This window comes from Lampetra planeri, chromosome 59 (genome assembly GCF_965212315.1).
Source record: "Lampetra planeri chromosome 59, kcLamPlan1.2.h2, whole genome shotgun sequence".
NCBI lineage: Eukaryota > Metazoa > Chordata > Hyperoartia > Petromyzontiformes > Petromyzontidae > Lampetra > Lampetra planeri.
The window spans coordinates 4,917,201-4,938,743 of record NC_136165.1 but is presented as its reverse complement, the minus strand read 5'-3'; the positions used below and the strand labels follow the sequence as shown (position 1 = coordinate 4,938,743).

The following is a 21,543-nucleotide window of genomic DNA, read 5'->3' as shown; positions in this document are numbered from 1 at the left end:
ATCATCACCATCATCATTACCACCGCCATCATCACTACCATCATCATCATCATCACCACCACCATCTATTTTCCCCACAAGCCCTTCCAACAACGACATAAGCTCGCTCCATTCACCAACCCGCGTTACAACTCTCATCTACCTACAGCGGTGGTGATCGTGCTGCCTGTTTCTGGCCGTTCGGCGTTGTGCGCGGGGCCTTATTGGGAGCCCTGTGCTCAGACAATTTGTGTTCACAGCGGACACAGCGGACACAGCGGTGGTGAACAAACCCCAACCTTCTACACAAACACTCACACACCCGCGCGCGCATTGTGCAGCCCTGTGTGTTTAGACCGATAGTCTGAAATCAAGAGGGGTTTTAAAGAGTTTATGAATATAGAAGAAGAGGAAAACCCAAAACATTTGGAACCATTCCCATCTCAAAAGCGCATTCCAGGAGGAGAGCGAGGCGACGCGAACTGACAACCAACAACAATAACAACAACATTAGATATAGTATAACAGCCAAGGTAATCTCTCAATGTATTGATAATATACACTTACTGTTCACACTGATGGTTGCCAGTCATAGATATGCGTTGGGTTACTGAACATCCTCCGGCTAGGTTCTGTACCACATTACGATCCACCATCCCACATCTCTCTGCTTTGTATGTGTGTATGTTGAACTTCTTTCGCACCGTACGTAGCCAACCGTGATAATCGAAGGTGCGGGGGGTGGGGGTAAGGACAACAAACTAAACACACTCGCAGCAAGTTGACAACTCACGCACTTTCGACTGACGCTCCGGTTTTCCGGCAGGAACGCATCCTGCGCGTTGAGCGGGGTCGACGTAGCAGCGCTGCACAACTCAAAGAACAACAAAACCCCAACCTCCCCCCCCAGGTCCCCCCCAAACCCCCCCCAGCCCCCCCCCAGCTCCCCCCACAGCCCTGCCCCCAGTCCCCATGAGTGAAAGTAGCGAAGTGGTAATGCAGCAGCAGAGGCAATTAAACAATCCATGCAAGCGCGGCACGCGTTGAGAGCGACCTCCCGTTGGTGGGTGGCCCTGTGATGGGGAGGGGGCGAGAAACGTCGCGGACACCATTAGGGGTCGTCATCACCATCGGCGTCCATCAGCGCTGTCGTCATGATGGAGAGAACAGCATCAGAGTCGATCGCGGGCGCGGCGATGATCATTACACAGTGGGAGTGAAGCGTCAGACAATCGTCAACAGAATCGTCACGCTGACACGTCGTCACGTCGCAAATTGGGCTACTGGATAGCCAGAATGTTGTAGCCGCTGTGGTTCCTAATGCCTGGGGGACGACGTCTTGTTCAGTCGCAGTCCGCCACTGACTACGCACGTGCAGCAGTGACGCGCGGTGAGGTCAGTGGCTGGGAGGCACTGGCTCGTGTCAGAGCCAGATACACACACTGAGGGGGGCGTGTCCTCGCTGAGGGGGCGTGGCCTCACGGAGGGGGCGTGTCTTCACTGAGGGGCATGTCCTCGCTGAAGGGCGTGGCCTCCCTGAGGGGGCGTGTCTACACTGAGGGGGTGTGTCCTCGCTGAGGGGGCGTGTCCTCACTGAGGGGGCGTGTCCTCACTGAGGGGGCGTGTCCTCACTGAGGGGGGCGTGTTAGACACGTCCCCCTCAGTGAGGCAGATGTGATAGCTGCCTCCCCTGGTGCTTTTTCATTGCAGTTTCATGACGAGACCAGCGAGCCTAAATATCTTTATACACACACGTGAAATAAGTTACCTGGAGTATGGAAGGCGAGGACATGAAATGAAGGGGTCTACAAACATTACATTGGTGACATACTGAGATAGTAACAGGCACGCGCTTATTGCCCGCGCTGCTTCCAATTTCTGAGGGGTTGCGCAATCAGAGGGGAGGCTGAGCGCGTCGCTGCCTCACCTCTCGTCTCCTGTATTTGCAGCGGAGCTCTGCAAATTTGGCGATTTTGACTATAAAATGATTGGAATCGTACAGAAATCACATTTATAACACAGATCAGTGGAAAAATCTGAATATATATTTTATTTGATTATTCTTTATTTTTTACTTTTCGTAACAGCTATTTACATTGGAGTACGGCAGGTGAGGCTCTGCCTCCCCTGCCTCCCCTGACCGCACGCCCCTGGTACGTGCGTGTGTGTATGCATGTTGAACGTCTTTTGCACCGGTACGTAGTGAACGGTAACCTCCCTACCGTGTGGTAGCGGCGGCGGCGGTGGCGTCGGGGGGTGGTGGTGGTGGTGGCGGCGGTGGTGGTGGTGGTGGTGGCGTCGGGTGGTGGTGGTGGTGGCGGTGATCGTTGTGGGAGTCGCTCAGCAGAACTGCCGAGTCTTCCAGGTTTGCTGCGTCACGTCGATGGGCGGGAACCAGCGCATCTGTGACGTCATGGGAGGTGGAGGGGCGGGGCGGTGAAAATGGCGTCCAGTCAGCCCCACGGCCACGTGGCACAAAGCTCGCTTGGCAGAGGCCTGGTCGCTTTTTTGTTTGTTTCGAGTAAAAGAAATGTTGACGACAAGCTAAACTATTTTAATAAAATGTTTTTTTATTTTACCAGGTAAAGGCCCACTGAACTAGGTAGCTCTTTCTCAGAAGTGACTTGGCTATCACAAATCATAGCCCAAGCAAGTGGCTTATCATCATCATGTTGAAATGTATCGCAGCCAATACTCTGAACGCGTGATGTCGATCCTAAATGTGGAGGGGGGAAAACTGGAGGGCCCAGAGAAAAATCCAGCGACCGCGGGGAGAGAGACACGCAAACTCCACATATACAGCAGCAGGCGTCAGGGTCGGGATTGAACCCACTAAATTCTGCATAGCCGGCAAGGTAGTTAACATCTCGCCACACTCACACACTGTAGCTCCTCACACTTCGTCTCTTCCTATCATCATCATCTCGCAGTTCGCCGAACACGACTGTGAAACTTTTACGCGGCTTTAAAAATGCACGCGGTCGGCCTCTCACCGTCCCCCCACCCTCTCTCTCTGTCTCCCTCTCATCCGGGAATGGCTTTTAGTGCGGGCAACACAGCCTCCAGTATCACTCCGCTGAGATCGCGCACGCAAAAGACAAAGATCCCCCATGTAGCCTTTAGACTGTTGGGGAAAGTGCTTGCTGCTAACGAGGGGGTGTTGTGGCCGGAACCACGCCCCGGCCTGCACCACGCCCCGGCCTGCACCACGCCCCGGCCTGCACCACGCCCCGGCCTGCACCACGCCCCGGCCTGCACCACGCCCCGGCCTGCGAGCTTGACGTGAACCCACGGACGAGGCGCGGGCAGCAAGGGAGCGCAGGAGCGAGAGAGTGGGTGGGTGAGTGGGTGAGCGTGTGGGTGAGTGAGTTGGTGAACGAGCGGGTCAGTGGGTGAGAGAGTTTCTGTGACAGTGGGCGAGTGAGCAAGAGGGTGAGCGGGTGCGTCAATGATTGGGTGAGCATGCGGGCGAGTGGGAGAGTGTGTGAGAATATCTCTGTAACAGCGGGTGAGTGACCGAGCAGGTGACTGTGTGAGTCTCTGTGAGAGCGGATTGGTAAGTGAGTGAGTTAGCGAGCGGGTGAGCGAGCGGGTGCGTGTGTGGGTGAGTGAGCGAGTGGGCGAGCGAGCGGGTGAGCATGTGGGTGAGCGTGTGGGTGAGTGAGCGAGCGGGTGAGCGAGCGGGTGCGTGTGTGGGTGAGTGTGTGGGTGAGCGTGTGGGTGAGTGAGCGAGCGGTGAGTGTGTGGGCGAGCGAGCGGGTGAGTGTGTGGGCGAGTGTGTGGGTGAGTGAGCGAGTGGGCGAGCGAGCGGGTGAGTGTGTGGGTGAGTGTGTGGGCGAGCGAGCGGGTGAGTGTGTGGGTGAGTGTGTGGGTGAGCGTGTGGGTGAGCGTGTGGGTGAGTGAGCGAGTGGGCGAGCGAGGGTGGCACGGCACCTGCGCGTGCAGCGTGGAGGAGGCCGTGGCGGTGGCCGTGGGGTAGCAGCAGGAGGAGGAGGGGGAGGGGGGGAAGGCGGCGTGGGGCACCGCGGGCCCCACGTCTGCGTACAGTGCCGGGTGGTACGCGGACCACGCGTCCGGGCCCGCGGGCAGCAGCGCCGCTCCCGCCAGCTCGTCTGAGCGCACAGTGGCAGCAGCATCAACATCATCATCAGCAGCATAATCAACATCATCATTAGCAGCAGCATCATCAGCACAATCATCAGCATCATGACCATCATCAGCATCATCATCAGCAGCATCATCATCAGCATCATTATCATCATCAGCAGCATCATTATCATCATCAGCAGCATCATTATCATCATCAGCAGCATCATCATCAGCATCATTATCATCATCAGCAGCATCATTATCATCATCAGCAGCATCATTATCATCATCAGCAGTGGCATCCGCATTATTATCACAACGAGCGGGTGTCTACAAGGAAGCGCGTTGGCACAGGGAGGAGCGCAGCTGGTGCTGTGCTGCATCCGCCATTCATCTCAGTCAAACCGTAACCACGTGGGTCTGTCCCGTCACCTCCTGGCGGAGAACCTTCGACACTTCACGTGACGGCCCTCACCTAGCCTGGCACAGCTCACAAGCGCCGTGGTGACGTCACCGTCGCTTCGTGGCGAATGGCGCTTGCTGTGCGTGCGTGTGGCCGTGTGTCAATGCTCGCCCATGTGCGTGCGAGTGGACCCATCGTACACTCGCAGCACTTGCCCCACAAGTCTGTGTCGAGGGAGTGGTGGGTGCGGTGGTTAGCGCGCTGCCGCTACGGACCGGCAGAGACCCGCCGAGTTCCATTCGCACTCGCGGCCGCCACCAAACGCCGGTGACGATTATCTGCACCTGCCCTGGGCCTCCGCCTAGGTCGACTCAGCCTCAAAATGAGTTCCATGGTGTGGTCTGTAGCAAACATCACTACTGGGGAGACAAAGGCGGCCGGGGCGTGGTGCTGGTGTCTTGACCGACCCACCCGTGCGCTCGCAGGTCACGTGATGGTCACTCACAGGTCACGTGACGCCACTCACAGGTCACGTGACGTCACTCGCAGGTCACGTGACGTCACTCACAGGTCACGTGGGGTCACTCACAGGTCACGTGATGCCACTCACAGGCCACGTGGGGTCACTCACAGGTCACGTGACGTCACTCACAGGTCACGTGGGGTCACTCACAGGTCACGTGATGGTCACTCACAGGTCACGTGATGCCACTCACAGGCCACGTGGGGTCACTTACAGGTCACGTGACGTCACTCACAGGTCACGTGGGGTCACTCACAGGTCACGTGATGGTCACTCACAGGCCACGTGACGTCACTCACAGGTCACGTGATGCCACTCACAGGTCACGTAATGGTCACTCACAGGTCACGTGACGCCACTCACAGGTCACGTGATGGTCACTCACAGGTCACGTGATGGTCACTCACAGGTCTCGCGCGTGACGAAGTGCGGCGCCAGGGCGAGGTGCGGCCCCGCCCCCCCGCCCCCCCCCCCTGCCCCCCCCCCTGCTGCACATCTTCGTGTTGGACCTGGCGAACTCCAACCTCAGGCTCTGGGGGCTCTCGGGGTCAACGCGGATTCCCTGCGGGGGGCGGGGGGGGCGGGGGGGGGGGCGGGGGGGGCGAGAAAGGGGAACAGAGGGAGGGGCCACGGCGGCTGGGCGATGCTGACCCCCTCGCCTCCTGCTGCTGCTGCTCTCTCTGTGTGTATTGGGAGTGCGCGTGTCTCTCTCTCTCTCCCCGTGTCTCTCTCCCCGTGTCTCTCTCTCTCCCCGTGTCTCTCTCTCTCCCCGTGTCTCTCTCTCCCCGTGTCTCTCTCTCCGTGTTTCTTTCTCTCCCCGTGTGTCTCTCTTCCCGTGTCTCTCTCTCCCCGTGTCTCTCTCTCCCCGTGTCTCTCTCTCCGTGTTTTTCTCTCTCCCCGTGTGTCTCTCTTCCCGTGTCTCTCTCTCTCCGTGTCTCTCTCTCTCCGGGTTTTCTCTTCACAGTCAGAATCGACGTCGCCACGCGTGTCGAGGGGTGTTTGGCTGCCGCTATGAATGTCCACGTCGCGATGACGGCGCCACTTTGTTGAGCTGCCACTTGTGACAGCCGCGGTCGCTTCTGAGAACTCATCATCTCATGGCTCAGTGGGCCTCACATCTGGTAAGGTAGAACATTCAAGTTGTTGTATTCAGACATTTGTATATTTTAAAGTGATTTTTGTTTTACCTTTCATATACTGTGCCCCCCTATCGTGTTTTTGTATCGTTTGTTGTGACGACGTCCTGACCCCGTGCCCCTTCGACTGTGAATAAAAGAGCTTCATAGCTCATCGGATTCCTCCTACGCTAATAAATAAATATTCTGATTGTGATTTTTGTCACCGCGTAGGACTTGAGCCATGGACTCCACGAGCCGCTACCGACAGCAATTATTTATTTAATTATCTCCACACCCCCCCCCCTCTGCCACCAATGCACTCGGTGATTTATGTATTTCATGTCATCTCTCCTGCCAGGAGGACCTCATCAGGGCGACAGGATCCAGGGGCCTCAGCGGATATTTGTTTATTGATGAATGTGCGGGGTCCTGAACCAGGTGAGACCCTGAACCAGGTGAGACCCTGAACCAGGTGAGACCCTGAACCAGGTGAGACCCTGAACCAGGTGAGACTCTGAACCAGGTGAGACCCTGAACCAGGTGAGACCCTGAACCAGGTGAGACCCTGAACCAGGTGAGACCCTGAACCAGGTGAGACCCTGAACCAGGTGAGACCCTGAACCAGGTGAGACTCACGCTGAGCGAGTTCTTGGCCATCTCCGCCTCGGATCGACTGTCGAACATCACGAATCCCACCGGCTGGACGGAGACAAAGACAAAGTTCCCCCGTGTAGCCTTTAAACAGAGCATTGGGGCAAGTTGCTGTTCGCGAGTAGCAGCACCGATGAAGGCCGGAACGGCGTGGACGGGACCACGCCCGGCCGCCTTTGTTTCCCCAGGTGCGCGGCGCGTTAAGCAAGGCGCGTGTTTGACGTGGCGTGTCGGCGCGTGTTGTGGTCGCAAGTCGAAGTGGAGCCGTCGCTCACTGCGCACATTCGCGAATTCCTCCTGCACAGCATCCGTACAGCAGCCTGCGCATGGGAGTCGCTTCGAGGACCAGGTGTGGTGAGGTGCGGTGAGCGGTGAGTGGTGAGTGGTGGGTGGTGAGTGGTGGGTGGTGAGTGGTGAGCGGTGGGCAGTGAGAGGTGGGCGGTGGGTGGTGAGTGGTGGGTGGTGGGTGAGTGGTGAGTGAGTGTTGAGTGGTGAGTGAGAGGTGAGTGAGTGGTGAGTAGTGAGTGAGTGGTGAGTGAGTAGTGAGTGAGTAGTGAGTGAGTGGTGAGTGAGTGGAGAGTGAGTGGTGAGTGAGTAACCTGTTTGGAGGTGAGTTTAATCAGCGAACCCTCGTAGCCCTGCACACAGCACAGAGGAGGGCAGCGCATCACTCCGCATCACTCCCCATCACTCCCCATCACTCCCCACCACCCCCCATCACTCCCCATCACTCTGCATCACTCCGCTGCCGGGTACGCGACTGTCCCCCAAGTGCCCAGTCGCGTCCTTCATGAACCGCCTCCTCCTCCCCAGAGGTCACTCACCCACGACTCACTCACCCACTCACTCACCCACTCACCCACAACTCACTCAGCCACTCACCCACTCACAACTCACTCAGCCACTCACTCACCCACTGACCCACGCTTCACTCACCCACTCACCCACGACCCACTCACCCACGACCCACTCACCCACTGACCCACGACTCACTCACCCACTCACCCACGACTCGCTCACCCACATGAAGTCATCACAGTTTAGGGTTTCACATTGCCAGGAGAGGGGGGAGGGGGTAGGGGGCACTAAATACGAAAACAAAATGAAGTTTCAAGTTTTACGTATTTGGTTTAAAAATAAAGGAGATAGCAGTGGGAAAAATGATTTTCTAAAACTGTAAATTTAATTCCGATATGACAAGAAAAATCATCTACAGACATTCCTCGATCACTCCTCCTGAAGCTTGATGGAGTTGGGGGCCTCACCAATGTCACGATCCGATCCTGGCTGAGTCACCTGGCTGAGTCACCTGGCTAAGTCACCTGCTGGGTCACCTGCTGGGTCACCTGACGTCGCTTGAGGGAAGGCTCCTTACGAGTGAGGCTCACCTTGAAAGGTCGGAAGAGCAGGTAGAGCTCCCTGGGTTTGATGTCCATGGGCAGGCCGCTCACGAACAAAGTGCGCACCTGAGCGGGAGGGGGATTTGGGGTGGGAGGCGGAGAGAGGAGGAGAGAGGAGGATGCGATCACGTGGCTGATTCGTGAACTCTAATTATGTTTCATCAAAGTTAACAGAAGTCACGGCCACGTCTCAATGTGTCAGCACCCTGGTGAGAGTGCCGACACTCGCCCGCAGAGCTTGGCGTGGGCAGCCAGGGCGAGTGGAGCGTGCCGTGTCGCACAGCCCTCCTCCTGCAGCCGACACGGCACAATAGAATAACGTTGGGTGCCACGGTGGCTCGGAAATGTTGACTATCTCGCCTGGTGCGCAAGAGGCCTCGTGGGTCCGACCCTGACGCCTGCTGCTGTATATTTGGAGTTTGCGTCTCTCTCTCTCTCTGCACTGATTTCCCCTCCACATTTAGAAATACGCGTTTAGAGTATTTGGCTGCTGTATATTTCCACGTGATAGGCCAGTTAGTTGACTTATCATTTGTGAAAGAGCTGAATAGCTGGCTCCTTGGTAAACTAAAACAATATAGATAGTTTAAGTTTCAAGGTGCAGCCACGCAGGCCGAGCGGGTGAAAGGGGGGCAGTCAGAGGGCATGGTGAGGCTGGCGGCACCACCACCACCACTACCACCACCACCACCACCACCATCACCACCATCACCACCACCACCATCACCACCACCACCATCACCACCACCACCATCACCACCACCACCATCACCACCATCACCGCCATCACCACCACCACCACGCAGCACGCTTGGCTACGCTCGGTGCGCGTCTTCTACAAAGACAGCGACCCGCTCGACTGATTCGGAGTGTCTGATGGTACAAAATACCCTGGCAGGTGCTTAGTTTTGGTGGGCCTGCTGGTATAAGGCCCCACCTCTTCGTGGCACGCTGCAGGTTCAGCAGCAGCAGCAGCGCCTCCAACTCCTCCTTGAGCAGCAATCACCAAATCCACCCATAAGCCACATCCACCCCTACCCACAACCCCCACCCCTATCCACCTACCCACCCCTACCCACCACCCCTACCCACCCCTACCCACCACCCAGCCCCCTACCCACCCCTACCCACCACCCCCACCCCTATCTACCCACCCACCACCCCTACCCACCACCCAGCCCCCTACCCACCCCTACCCACCACCCCTACCCACCCCTACCCACCACCCCCACCCCTATCCACCCACCCACCACCCCTACCCACCACCCAGCCCCCTACCCACCCCTACCCACCACCCTTACCCACCACCCCCACCCCTACTCACACCAACCCACACCCACCCCTACCCACCACCCCTACCCCTACTCACACCAACCCCCACCCACCCTTATCTACTCCCTATCCAACCCTACCCACCACCCCTATCCACCCACCCACCCACCACCCCTACCCACCACCCCTACCCACCCCTACCCACCCCTACCCACCACCCCTACCCACCCCTACCCACCCCTACCCACTCCCATCCACGGCCCCGCCCCCCTCCACCACCCCCCCCCCCCACGGAGCCCCCCGCAGCTCCCGCAGGAGGGGGGGGGTTGAGGATCGTCGCCGTTGGGTTTTGTTTGTAGAAGTGAAGATTCAGCCTCGCCTCCAGATTTACTTTGATGGGGGGCAGGGGAAGGGTTGGGGGCGGGTGTTGGGGGGGCTGGGGACGTGGGGGGGGGCAGTAGAGCTATTGTGGAGGCGGCACGGTGATAATGATGTTGTTGGTTTTGTTTTTAACCCGGCTGAGAGCTCCCAAGAGACCAGGCTTAAAGTCTGAGTGAGTGGGCGGGTGAGTGAGTGGGTGGATGAGTGAGTGGGTGGGTGAGTGAGTGGGTGAGTGAGTGAGTGGGTGGGTGGGTGGGTGAGTGGGTGGGTGAGTGAGTGAGTGGGTGGGTGAGTGGGTGGGTGAGTGAGTGAGTGAGTGGGTGAGTGAGTTAGTGGGTGAGTGAGTGGGTGAATGAGTGGATGGGTGAGTGGGTGGGTGAGTGAGTGAGTGGGTGGGTGAGTGAGTGGGTGAGTGAGTGAGTGGGTGGGTGGGTGGGTGAGTGGGTGGGTGAGTGAGTGAGTGGGTGGGTGAGTGGGTGGGTGAGTGAGTGAGTGAGTGGGTGAGTGAGTGGGTGAGTGAGTGAGTGAGTGGGTGAGTGAGTTAGTGGGTGAGTGAGTGGGTGAATGAGTGGGTGGGTGAGTGAGTGGATGGGTGAGTGGGTGGGTGAGTGAGTGAGTGGGTGGGTGAGTGAGTGAGTGAGTGGGTGAGTGGGTGGGTGAGTGAGTGGGTGGGTGAGTGAGTGAGTCGTTGAGTGGGTAAAAAATACAATTGAGATTCTGGAGAGGCCAGGACTAACGCGCTCAATTTAGAACCCGAATCTTTATTGAGACTTGAGAAATCCGATGAACTATGAAGCTCTTGGTCTTAGATGTCCAGGAGCGTGAGTTGACCTGGGTCACTCAAACACGTGCAGAGACAAAGATCCCCCGTATAGCCTCAAACACACTTTGGGGGCAAGTGCTGCTAGCGAGTAGCAGCAGCACCTATGAACGCCGCTGCCCCACCGCTCGCCACACACAGCGCGCTAACCACTGCCCCACCGATCCCCACACACAGCACGCTAACCGCTGCCCCACCGCTCCCCACACACAGCGCGCTAACCGCTGCCCCACCGCTCCCCACACACAGCGCGCTAACCGCTGCCCCACCGCTCCCCACACACAGCGCGCTAACCGCTGCCCCACCGCTCCCCACACACAGTGCACTAACCGCTGCCCCACCGCTCCCCACACACAGCACGCTAACCGCTGCCCCACCGCTCCCCGAGGGCCACCTCTGCCGTGCTCGCCGCGCCGTGAAATCCGCGCCGACCACGTGGTCCCCCTAAGAGCTTCCCCGTGGGTCCCCGGCTTCATGAAACATTCATCACTCGTTCATTACTCATTCATCACTCGTTCATTAATCCACACTCGACTATTAATGCGTCACTCTCATACACGCGCGTCACCACATCCTTTTGTCTCCGAATTTTCCAGTTTTTAAATATATATGTGTGTGTATGTCTATGTGTGTGTCTATGTGTGTGTGTGTCTATGTGTGTGTATCTATGTCTATGTGTGTGTGTCTATGTGTGTGTGTCTATGTGTGTGTCTATGTGTGTGTGTGTCTGTTCGGCCGGATCGAGGGGGCTAAACGGGCGCGGCACGGGCTAGAGAAGAGATGGAGTGATGTGGTACAGGAGGACGTGGAGCTGAGTGGACTTGCCGATGACTGGTACCAGCGGTGTCAAGATCGGCCTCAGTGGAGGAGGCTCGTGAAGGACGCTACTGGGCAGTTGGAGGCAGTCGCCCTCCAACAACAACGGAGGGCGGAGGAGCGACGCTCACAACAACGAGCGGAGCGCCGGGTGGCTAAAGCACAGCAAGTTGGTACAGTAGGGGGCACAGGTGATGCATCAGCCAGTCATCTCGGTCATCTCAGTCAGTCGACCCGTGGCAACTGGGTCTGCCCCGTGACCTCCTGCCAGCAGGTGTTCGACACTTCACGTGGCCTCAAGGTGCACATGGCCTGGCACAAGCGTCGTGGTGACGTCACCGCCACTTAGTAGCGAATGACGGTTGTTGTTGTGTGTCTATGTGTATGTCTTTGTGTATGTCCGTGTCTTAGTGTGTATGTCTGTGTGTGTATGTCTATGTGTTTGTATATATATGTACATGTGTGTGTATGTCTATGTATAAGTGTGTATGTATATCTATGTATATGTGTGTGTGTCTATGTCTATGAGTGTATGTCTATGTGTGTGTGTCTATGTAGAGGTGTGTGTGTGTATGTGTGTGTGTGTCTGTCTATGTGTGTATGTCTATGACCAGCTTCGGATTGACAGCAGAGGTCTTACTCCAAATCAGTCGGGCGGCATTATCTGCTCATCGGCTGTGCAATGCTGTATGGAAGCTACCTGGTCAGTCGCTCCACACGAAGTTTCGGGTCTTCTCGGTCACAGTCATTCCCTCCCTTCTCTATGAAACGTGAACCCCTCTGCGCCGGTTAGAAACATTCAGGCTGGCCTGCCTACGATCCTTACTGGGTGTAACCAGGCTGGATTGTGTGAGGAGTTCACAAATCCTGGAAAGATCTGGACACGTTTCCATTTTATTTTTTAAAAAACCCTATTATCGATAAGAGGAACGTTTCTTGAAGGCAACTGCCTCGTATATCGAGGTATAATGGCTGTGCGCAGACCGGGCAGGGCCCACGTGTATCAAGCGGGTACCGTGTGGTCGTAGGCGCTTCATGATCACGATGATGGCGATGATGATGATGATGATCACGATGATGGCGATGATGATGATGATGATCACGATGATGATGATGATGATCACGATGATGATGATGATGATCACGTCGAGTGGACAGATGCCCTTCATCCAGCAGTGGGTGGAGCGTGCCTCGTGGTGGTGTCAACCCCTCGAGAGAAGTCCCCTGAAGCCGACTTCCGTCAGCAATTAGGAAATGTTTTCCCGCGGAATGCAGGATAATTACATCAAATCGGCGGGTTCCCATGTGTAGTATTTACGTGTATGCGTTTATTTATTGCCGTTACCATCACGGCTTAATATATTTATTTTCGTAAGCGCCGCTTCGTTGCTTCAACCCGAGAGGCTAAGTGGAACTAAATAAATCTCCCTTCTTTGTTGCCAGATAGAAGGGTAAAAATACAATTATTAAATCTCCCTTCGTTGTCGCCTTCACACCGACCACAGAGCAGCGCGTTCGGGACACGTGCTGTTAGCGAGCACCTATTAAGCGGGGCCGGAGCGTCAAACAAGAACCACTCCCGGCCGCCTTTGTGTGTCTGTCTCTGTGTGGTGGGGCCAAGTGTGGCTGCCGCAACCACTCCGGAGGTATTGTGGTTATTGGCCAGCAGTGGAAGAGTAGGCCAAAAATACCCGCCCAGAGGCTCATCCGCCAGCAGCGGCACGAGCCAGGGCACTTGCAGGGGCTGCGCCTCGTTACCCGCTGCCCCCCGCCCCGCCCCCCCGCCCCCCGCCCTTACCCGGAGTCTCACCTCCTCCTCGAGCTGCGAGGCCGCCGCCGCTTCCACCACCGCGGAGACGACGTTCATGGCGGTGACGATGGCAGTCGTGGTGGTGGTGGTCGTGGTGGTGGTGGTCGTGGTGGTGGTGGTAGTGGTGGTCGTGGTGGTCGTGGTGATCGTGGTGGTGCTGATGGGGTGGTGGTGATGGTGGTGGTAGTGATTGGAGGATGGTGGTGATGGTGGTAATAGGGTGATAGTCGTCTCTATGTGATCACGATGATTGTTTAGTGTCCTGTTGTTTATATGATGGTGGTGGTGGTCATCTTGGTCGGGTTGATGATGGTGGAAATGATGATGGTGGAGATGATGATGGTGGAGATGATGATGGTGGAGATGATGATGGTGGAGATGATGATTTTGGTGTGGATGATAATGGTGATGGTGATTGTCTGTGGTGGTGATGATGGTGGTGATGCCAGCGGTGTCTGTGGTGATGATGGTGGTGATGCCAGCGGTGTCTGTGGTGATGATGGTGGTGGTGGTGGTGATGTCGTGTGATGGGTGCCCGGTGATGATGTTTCTGTGACAGAAACGTAAGCGCACGTAGCGCGTTAGCACGATCACCAATCACGTAACGATGAACCATTCTGTAATCACTGATCGCAATCATGACATCTCATCTAACGCCACCGCCTCATTGTACGTCACTATCACGCGGTTTTATCACTCGATGAGCTGTTGACTGTCAACCTATTGTCGACTATGAGCTGACTAAAACGGCACATCACAATGATGACATTGACAAGAGCGGCAGCAGTAGTCTCGCACCACTCCGCACGAGCAGTCACATCAACGCCCCAGGGCGTCTCCTCGTGCTAAAAGAGGCTCTCAGGAGGCCCTTGAGGACACCACGGTGGCGAGGAGATGTTCACTCCCTCGCCTGGTCTACAGGAGGTCGTGGGTTCAATCCCGACCCAGACTCCTGCTGTGTATTTGGAGTTTGCGTGTCTCTCTCTCTCATCATCATCACGGTGGCTAGGGGATGTTCACTCCCTCGCCTGGTCTACAGGAGGTGGTGGGTTAAATCCTGACCCAGACTCCTGCTGTGTATTTGGAGTCTGCGTGTCTCTCTCTCTCTCTCATCATCACGGTGGCTATGAGATGTTAACTACCTCGCCTGGTATACAGGAGGTCGTGGGTTCAATCCCGACTCAGACTCCTGCTGCTGTATATTTGGAGTCTGCGTGTCTCTCTCTCACCGTGGTCGCGTGGATCTTTTTTAAATCTCAGAGTCCTCCGGTTTTCCCCTCCACATTTAGAATCGACCTCACACATTTTAAGTATGCGGCCGCTCTAAGTGTTCACGTGATGATGATGATGAAGCCACTTCGTTGTGCTCTCACCTGCTTCTGAAAAGTAAAGTTACGTAGCCCAGTGGGCCTGACGCCTGGTCCGCTAAAACTAGTTTTATCCTGGTCCGTTAGAACATTCTTAGCTGGTCACACACAAGTCGACAGGTCGACTGATCTCAGTCGCATCAACACCACAGCCAAAGATAAAGACAAAGAACCCTGCCGGATAGCCTGTTACAGAGTGTCGGGGCAAGTGCTGTTAGCGAGTAGCAGCACCTACGAAGGCCGGCACCGTGGAACACGAGGGGGTGGGTGGCCAGCACCACGCACGCCCGGCCGCCTTTGTCTCCCCAGTGGCGATGTTTACTACACATCGCAACAGGTGCTCATTTGGGGCTGAGTTGACCTAGGGGAGGCCCAGGACCGGTTTAGATAATCGTCACCGGTGGTGGTGGCCGTGAGCGGGAATCGAACTCGGCTCTGACGGGTTCGTAGCGCTCCTCACATACACACTCAAATAGACACATGCACACATATACATAGACACATATACATATACACACATATACAGAGACACACATAGACATACACACATAGACATATACATAGACACACATATACATCGACATACATATACATACATATACAGAGACACACATTTACAAAGACATACACACATATACATAGACACATAGACATACACACATAGACATATACATAGACACACATATACATACACATACTCATATATACAGACACACATATACATAGACACACATATACATAGACATACACACACACTCATACTGTATATACAGACACACATATACATAGACACACATACACACTCATATATACACACATATATGTATACATACACACATGCATAGACACACATATACATAGACATACATATACATGGACACATACACACACGCACGCACACACATATATACACATATATACACACACATATACATCGACATGAAGGACACACAAGACAACCGACTGCTGGGGCAAGTGCTGTTAGCGATCACCTATGAAGGCCGGCACGGCACACGTGGTCGTATGGACACACACACACACATCCATAAATACATCCGCCTACAGACATGCCATAGTGTCTACATTGGAATGATTGGTCAGTGGAAGTGCAGACTAACGTGAACATTTCAAGACGACTCAGAGAGAGAACTAATCACACGTCGACTTCAGAGGAGACACAGAGCAGAGCTCATTCCTCCCCTCGAAATGAAGATAACGAAGTTACCACACCACTGATAATGTAGTTACCACACCACTGATAATGTAGTTACTACACCACTGATAATGTAGTTACTACACCACTGATAACGTAGTTACCACACCACTGATAATGTAGTGACTACACCACTGATAATGTAGTTACTACACCACTGATAATGTAGTTACTACACTACTGATAATGTAGTGACTACACCACTGATAATGTAGTTACTACACCACTGATAATGTAGTGACTACACTACTGATAATGTAGTGACTACACCACTGATAATGTAGTTACTACGCCACTGATAATGTAGTGACTACACTACTGATAATGTAGTGACTACACCACTGATAATGTAGTTACTACACCACTGATAATGTAGTTACTACACCACTGATAATGTAGTTACTACACCACTGATAATGTAGTTACTACACCACTGATAATGTAGTTACTACGCCACTGATAATGTAGTTACTACACCACTGATAATGTAGTTACTACGCCACTGATAATGTAGTTACTACACCACTGATAATGTAGTTACTACACCACTGATAATGTAGTTACTACACCACTGATAATGTAGTTACTACACCACTGATAATGTAGTTACTACACCACTGATAATGTAGTTACTACACCACTGATAATGTAGTGACTACACCACTGATAATGTAGTGACTACGCCACTGATAATGTAGTGACTACACCACTGATAATGTAGTGACTACACCACTGATAATGTAGTTACTACGCCACTGATAATGTAGTGACTACACCACTGATAATGTAGTTACTACACCACTGATAATGTAGTGACTACACCACTGATAATGTAGTGACTACGCCACTGATAATGTAGTGACTACGCCACTGATAATGTAGTGACTACACCACTGATAATGTAGTTACTACGCCACTGATAATGTAGTGACTACGCCACTGATAATGTAGTTACTACACCACTGATAATGTAGTGACTACGCCACTGATAATGTAGTGACTACGCCACTGATAATGTAGTGACTACGCCACTGATAATGTAGTGACTACACCACTGATAATGTAGTGACTACACCACTGATAATGTAGTGACTACGCCACTGATAATGGAGTGACTACGCCACTGATAATGTAGTGACTACACCACTGATAATGTAGTTACTACGCCACTGATAATGTAGTGACTACGCCACTGATAATGTAGTTACTACACCACTGATAATGTAGTTACTACGCCGCTGATAATGTAGTTACTACACCACTGATAATGTAGTTACTACACCACTGATAATGTAGTGACTACACCACTGATAATGTAGTTACTACGCCACTGATAATGTAGTTACTACGCCACTGATAATGTAGTTACTACACCACTGATAATGTAGTGACTACACCACTGATAATGTAGTTACTACGCCACTGATAATGTAGTGACTACGCCACTGATAATGTAGTGACTACACCACTGATAATGTAGTGACCACGCCACTGATAATGTAGTGACTACGCCACTGATAATGTAGTTACTACACCACTGATAATGTAGTTACTACACCACTGATAATGTAGTGACTACGCCACTGATAATGTAGTGACTACACCACTGATAATGTAGTTACTACACCACTGATAATGTAGTGACTACACCACTGATAATGTGGTTACTACGCCACTGATAATGTAGTTACTACGCCACTGATAATGTAGTGACTACACCACTGATAATGTAGTGACTACACCACTGATAATGTAGTGACTACACCACTGATAATGTGGTTACTACGCCACTGATAATGTAGTGACTACACCACTGATAATGTGGTTACTACGCCACTGATAATGTAGTTACTACGCCACTGATAATGTAGTTACTACGCCACTGATAATGTAGTGACTACACCACTGATAATGTAGTGACTACACCACTGATAATGTAGTGACTACGCCACTGATAATGTAGTTACTACGCCACTGATAATGTAGTTACTACGCCACTGATAATGTAGTGACTACACCACTGATAATGTAGTTACTACGCCACTGATAATGTAGTGACTACACCACTGATAATGTAGTTACTACACCACTGATAATGTAGTTACTACACCACTGATAATGTAGTTACTACACCACTGATAATGTAGTTACTACACCACTGATAATGTAGTGACTACACCACTGATAATGTAGTGACTACACCACTGATAATGTAGTTACTACACCACTGATAATGTAGTTACTACACCACTGATAATGTAGTTACTACACCACTGATAATGTAGTTACTACACCACTGATAATGTAGTTACTACACCACTGATAATGTAGTTACTACGCCACTGATAATGTAGTGACTACACCACTGATAATGTGGTTACTACGCCACTGATAATGTAGTTACTACGCCACTGATAATGTAGTGACTACACCACTGATAATGTAGTGACTACACCACTGATAATGTGGTTACTACGCCACTGATAATGTAGTGACTACGCCACTGATAATGTAGTGACTACACCACTGATAATGTAGTGACTACGCCACTGATAATGTAGTGACTACACCACTGATAATGTAGTGACTACGCCACTGATAATGTAGTGACTACACCACTGATAATGTAGTGACTACGCCACTGATAATGTAGTGACTACGCCACTGATAATGTAGTGACTACGCCACTGATAATGTAGTGACTACACCACTGATAATGTAGTGACTACGCCGCTGATAATGTAGTGACTACGCCACTGATAATGTAGTTACTACGCCACTGATAATGTAGTGACTACGCCACTGATAATGTAGTTACTACACCACTGATAATGTAGTGACTACGCCACTGATAATGTAGTGACTACGCCACTGATAATGTAGTGACTACGCCACTGATAATGTAGTGACTACGCCACTGATAATGTAGTGACTACACCACTGATAATGTAGTGACTACACCACTGATAATGTAGTTACTACACCACTGATAATGTAGTTACCACACCACTGATAATGTAGTTACCACACCACTGATAATGTAGTTACCACACCACTGATAACGTAGTTACCACACCACTGATAACGTAGTTACAACACCACTGATAACGAAGTTACTACACCACTGATAACGAAGTTACTACACCACTGATAACGAAGTTACTACGTCACTGATAATGTAGTTACTACGCCACTGATAATGTAGTTACTACTACTAGTTACTACTACATTATCATGGTGATGGTGATGATGGTGATGGTGGTGATGGTGATGATGGTGATGGTGGTGATGGTGGTGATGATGGTGGTGGTAGTGGTGGTGATGGTGGTGATGATGGTGGTGATGGTGGTGATGGTGATGATGGTGGTGGTGATGGTGGTGATGGTGGTGATGGTGATGATGATGATGGTGGTGATGAGTGATGATGGTGATGATGATGGTGATGGTAGTGGTGATTATGGTGATGGTGATGATGGAGGTGATGGTGATGAGTGATGATGGTGATGGTGGTGATGATGGTGATGGTGGTGATGGTGGTGGTGATGGTGGTGATGATGGTAGTGATGGTGGTGATGGTGATGGTAATGATGAGTGAGAGTAATGATGGTGATGATGAGTGATGGTAATGATGGTGATGATGGTGATGGTAATGATGAGTGATGGTGATGATGGTGATGGTGGTGAGACGTACCCCTGTCTGCGTGTGAGCGCGTGGCGCTTCTCGTGCCGAAGTGAGCGGCGGAGACTCCCGACTCGAGGCGGAGCGCGCACGTCACGCCCGGGGGGGGGCACGGGGGGCGGGTTCGGGGCGGGGTGGGCACGGGGGGAGGGGGGAGGAAGGCGGGGGGCACGGGGGGGGCACGGGGGGGTAACCCGCCAATTGATGGTTCAGAGATCTTCAGATGAATCTCCACCCTGCTGCTGCTGTTGTTTCCTCTCCTTTGCACTGCGATCGTGTTTGTGTCGATTGTGCCACTGCTGTTGTTGTCACGTGCTGACCCCCGTGTCCCGACTGAGCATCTGTGAGAGGACGACTTAGGGAGAGAGAGAGGACGACTCAAAGAGAGAGAGGACGACTCAGAGACAGAGAGAGGATGACTCAGAGAGAGAGGTCGACTCAGAGAGAGAGAAGACGACTCAGAGAGAGAGAAGACGACTCAGAGAGAGAGGACGACTCAGAGAGAGAGAGGACGACTCAGAGAGAGAGAGGACGACTCAGAGAGAGAGGACGACTCAGAGAGAGAGAGAGAGGGGACGACTCATAGAGAGAGGACGACTCAGAGAAAGATAGAACGACTCATAGAGCGAGAGAGGACGACTCAGAGAGGGAGAAAGGGCGACTCAGAGAGAGAGAGAGGGGGCGATTCTCATAGAGAGAGAGAGGACGACTCAGAGAGAGAGAGGACGACTCAGAGGGAGAGGGCGATTATCAGAGAGGGAGAGGACGACTCAGAGAGAGAGAGGACGACTCAGAGAGAGAGAGGGGGCGACTCTCAGAGAGAGAGAGGACGACTCAGATGCTCCAGGAGGAGGAGCCACAGACGAGGAACGGGAAGGCAGCAGCAGTCACGTGGTGCTGGTGGGGAGGAGCCGGCGCTACCGACGATTGTCCAAGCTCTGCGGTCCCCTCTCTATGTCAAGACGTTTTCAACAAATTCGTTATATTTCATGCTCGCGTTCGAGATTCGAAGCAGCCAGAAAAACAAATCCCCTCTTACAGATGGAACAGATGGAGATTAGTCCACACTTTGCTGTAACCGCCTGGCCTCCGGCCTATGTAATTTGTTTTTAAATATGATTATTAAATATTATTATTATTATTAAATGTTATTATTATTATTAAATGTTATTATTACTAAATGTTCTTATTACTAAGTGTTATTATTATTTAATGTTATTATTATTATGGTACAGAAACTCCACGAACAGAAGTCCCTGACGCTGTGCCCCTGAATTCCGGGCTTATAATCTTTTTAAAAATATTTAATTTTTTAAATTATATTTTCCACAAAAGGGCTCGAGTGGTTTATTTTTAGTTTTTCGTGACTGGATCGTGAGTGGTGGAGGGGGAGGGGGCTTGAAACGAGCGAGGGGGTAACGCGTGGCTTGTGTCAGACCCCCCCCCACTCACTTGATAAAGAGAGCCAGAATGGGAGAGGCGTTATCAGCTGATTGCTGTTGCCGAATACCACAGACACACACGTGGACACACACGCACACGTGGACACACACACACGTGTGTGTCTGTGTCCACGTGTGTGTGTGCGTGTGTGTCCACGTGTGTGTGTGTGTCCACGTGTGTGTGTGCGTGTGTCCACGTGTGTGTGTGTGTGTTCACGTGTGTGTGTGTGTCCACGTGTGTGTGTTCACGTGTGTGTCCACGTGTGTGTGTGTTCACGTGTGTGTCTGTGTCCACGTGTGCGTGTGTGTCCACGTGTGTGTGTCCACGTGTGTGTGTGCGTGTGTGTCCACGTGTGCGTGTGTGTGTTCACGTGTGTGTGTGTCCACGTGTGTGTGTGTCCACGTGTGTGTGTCTGTGTCCACGTGTGTGTGTGTGTCCACGTGTGTGTGTGCGTGAAGATCTGGACACATTCCCATCAGTGAGCTCCTCCGGGCGGCAAGGCTGCATTGGCTGGGTCACGTAGCCCGCATGCCCAGCCACCGCATGCCCAAGCAGCTTCTGTTTGGCCGCATAGAGGGG

The 21,543-nt window shown here is 52.7% G+C and overlaps 1 protein-coding gene across 1 annotated transcript; it reads right to left on the bottom strand.

The window, feature by feature from the left end:
* Positions 1-2,286: 2,286 nt before the first annotated feature.
* On the bottom strand, positions 2,287-19,589 carry LOC144736229 (RNA-binding protein with multiple splicing 2-like). The gene is given in 9 exon segments (XM_078618844.1): positions 2,287-2,382; positions 3,913-4,091; positions 5,402-5,480; positions 5,482-5,556; positions 6,749-6,811; positions 7,363-7,401; positions 8,152-8,229; positions 13,251-13,812; positions 19,534-19,589. Coding segments are annotated over 8 exon segments (645 nt in total). The 5' UTR covers positions 13,320-13,812; positions 19,534-19,589; the 3' UTR covers positions 2,287-2,319.
* Positions 19,590-21,543: the final 1,954 nt, after the last annotated feature.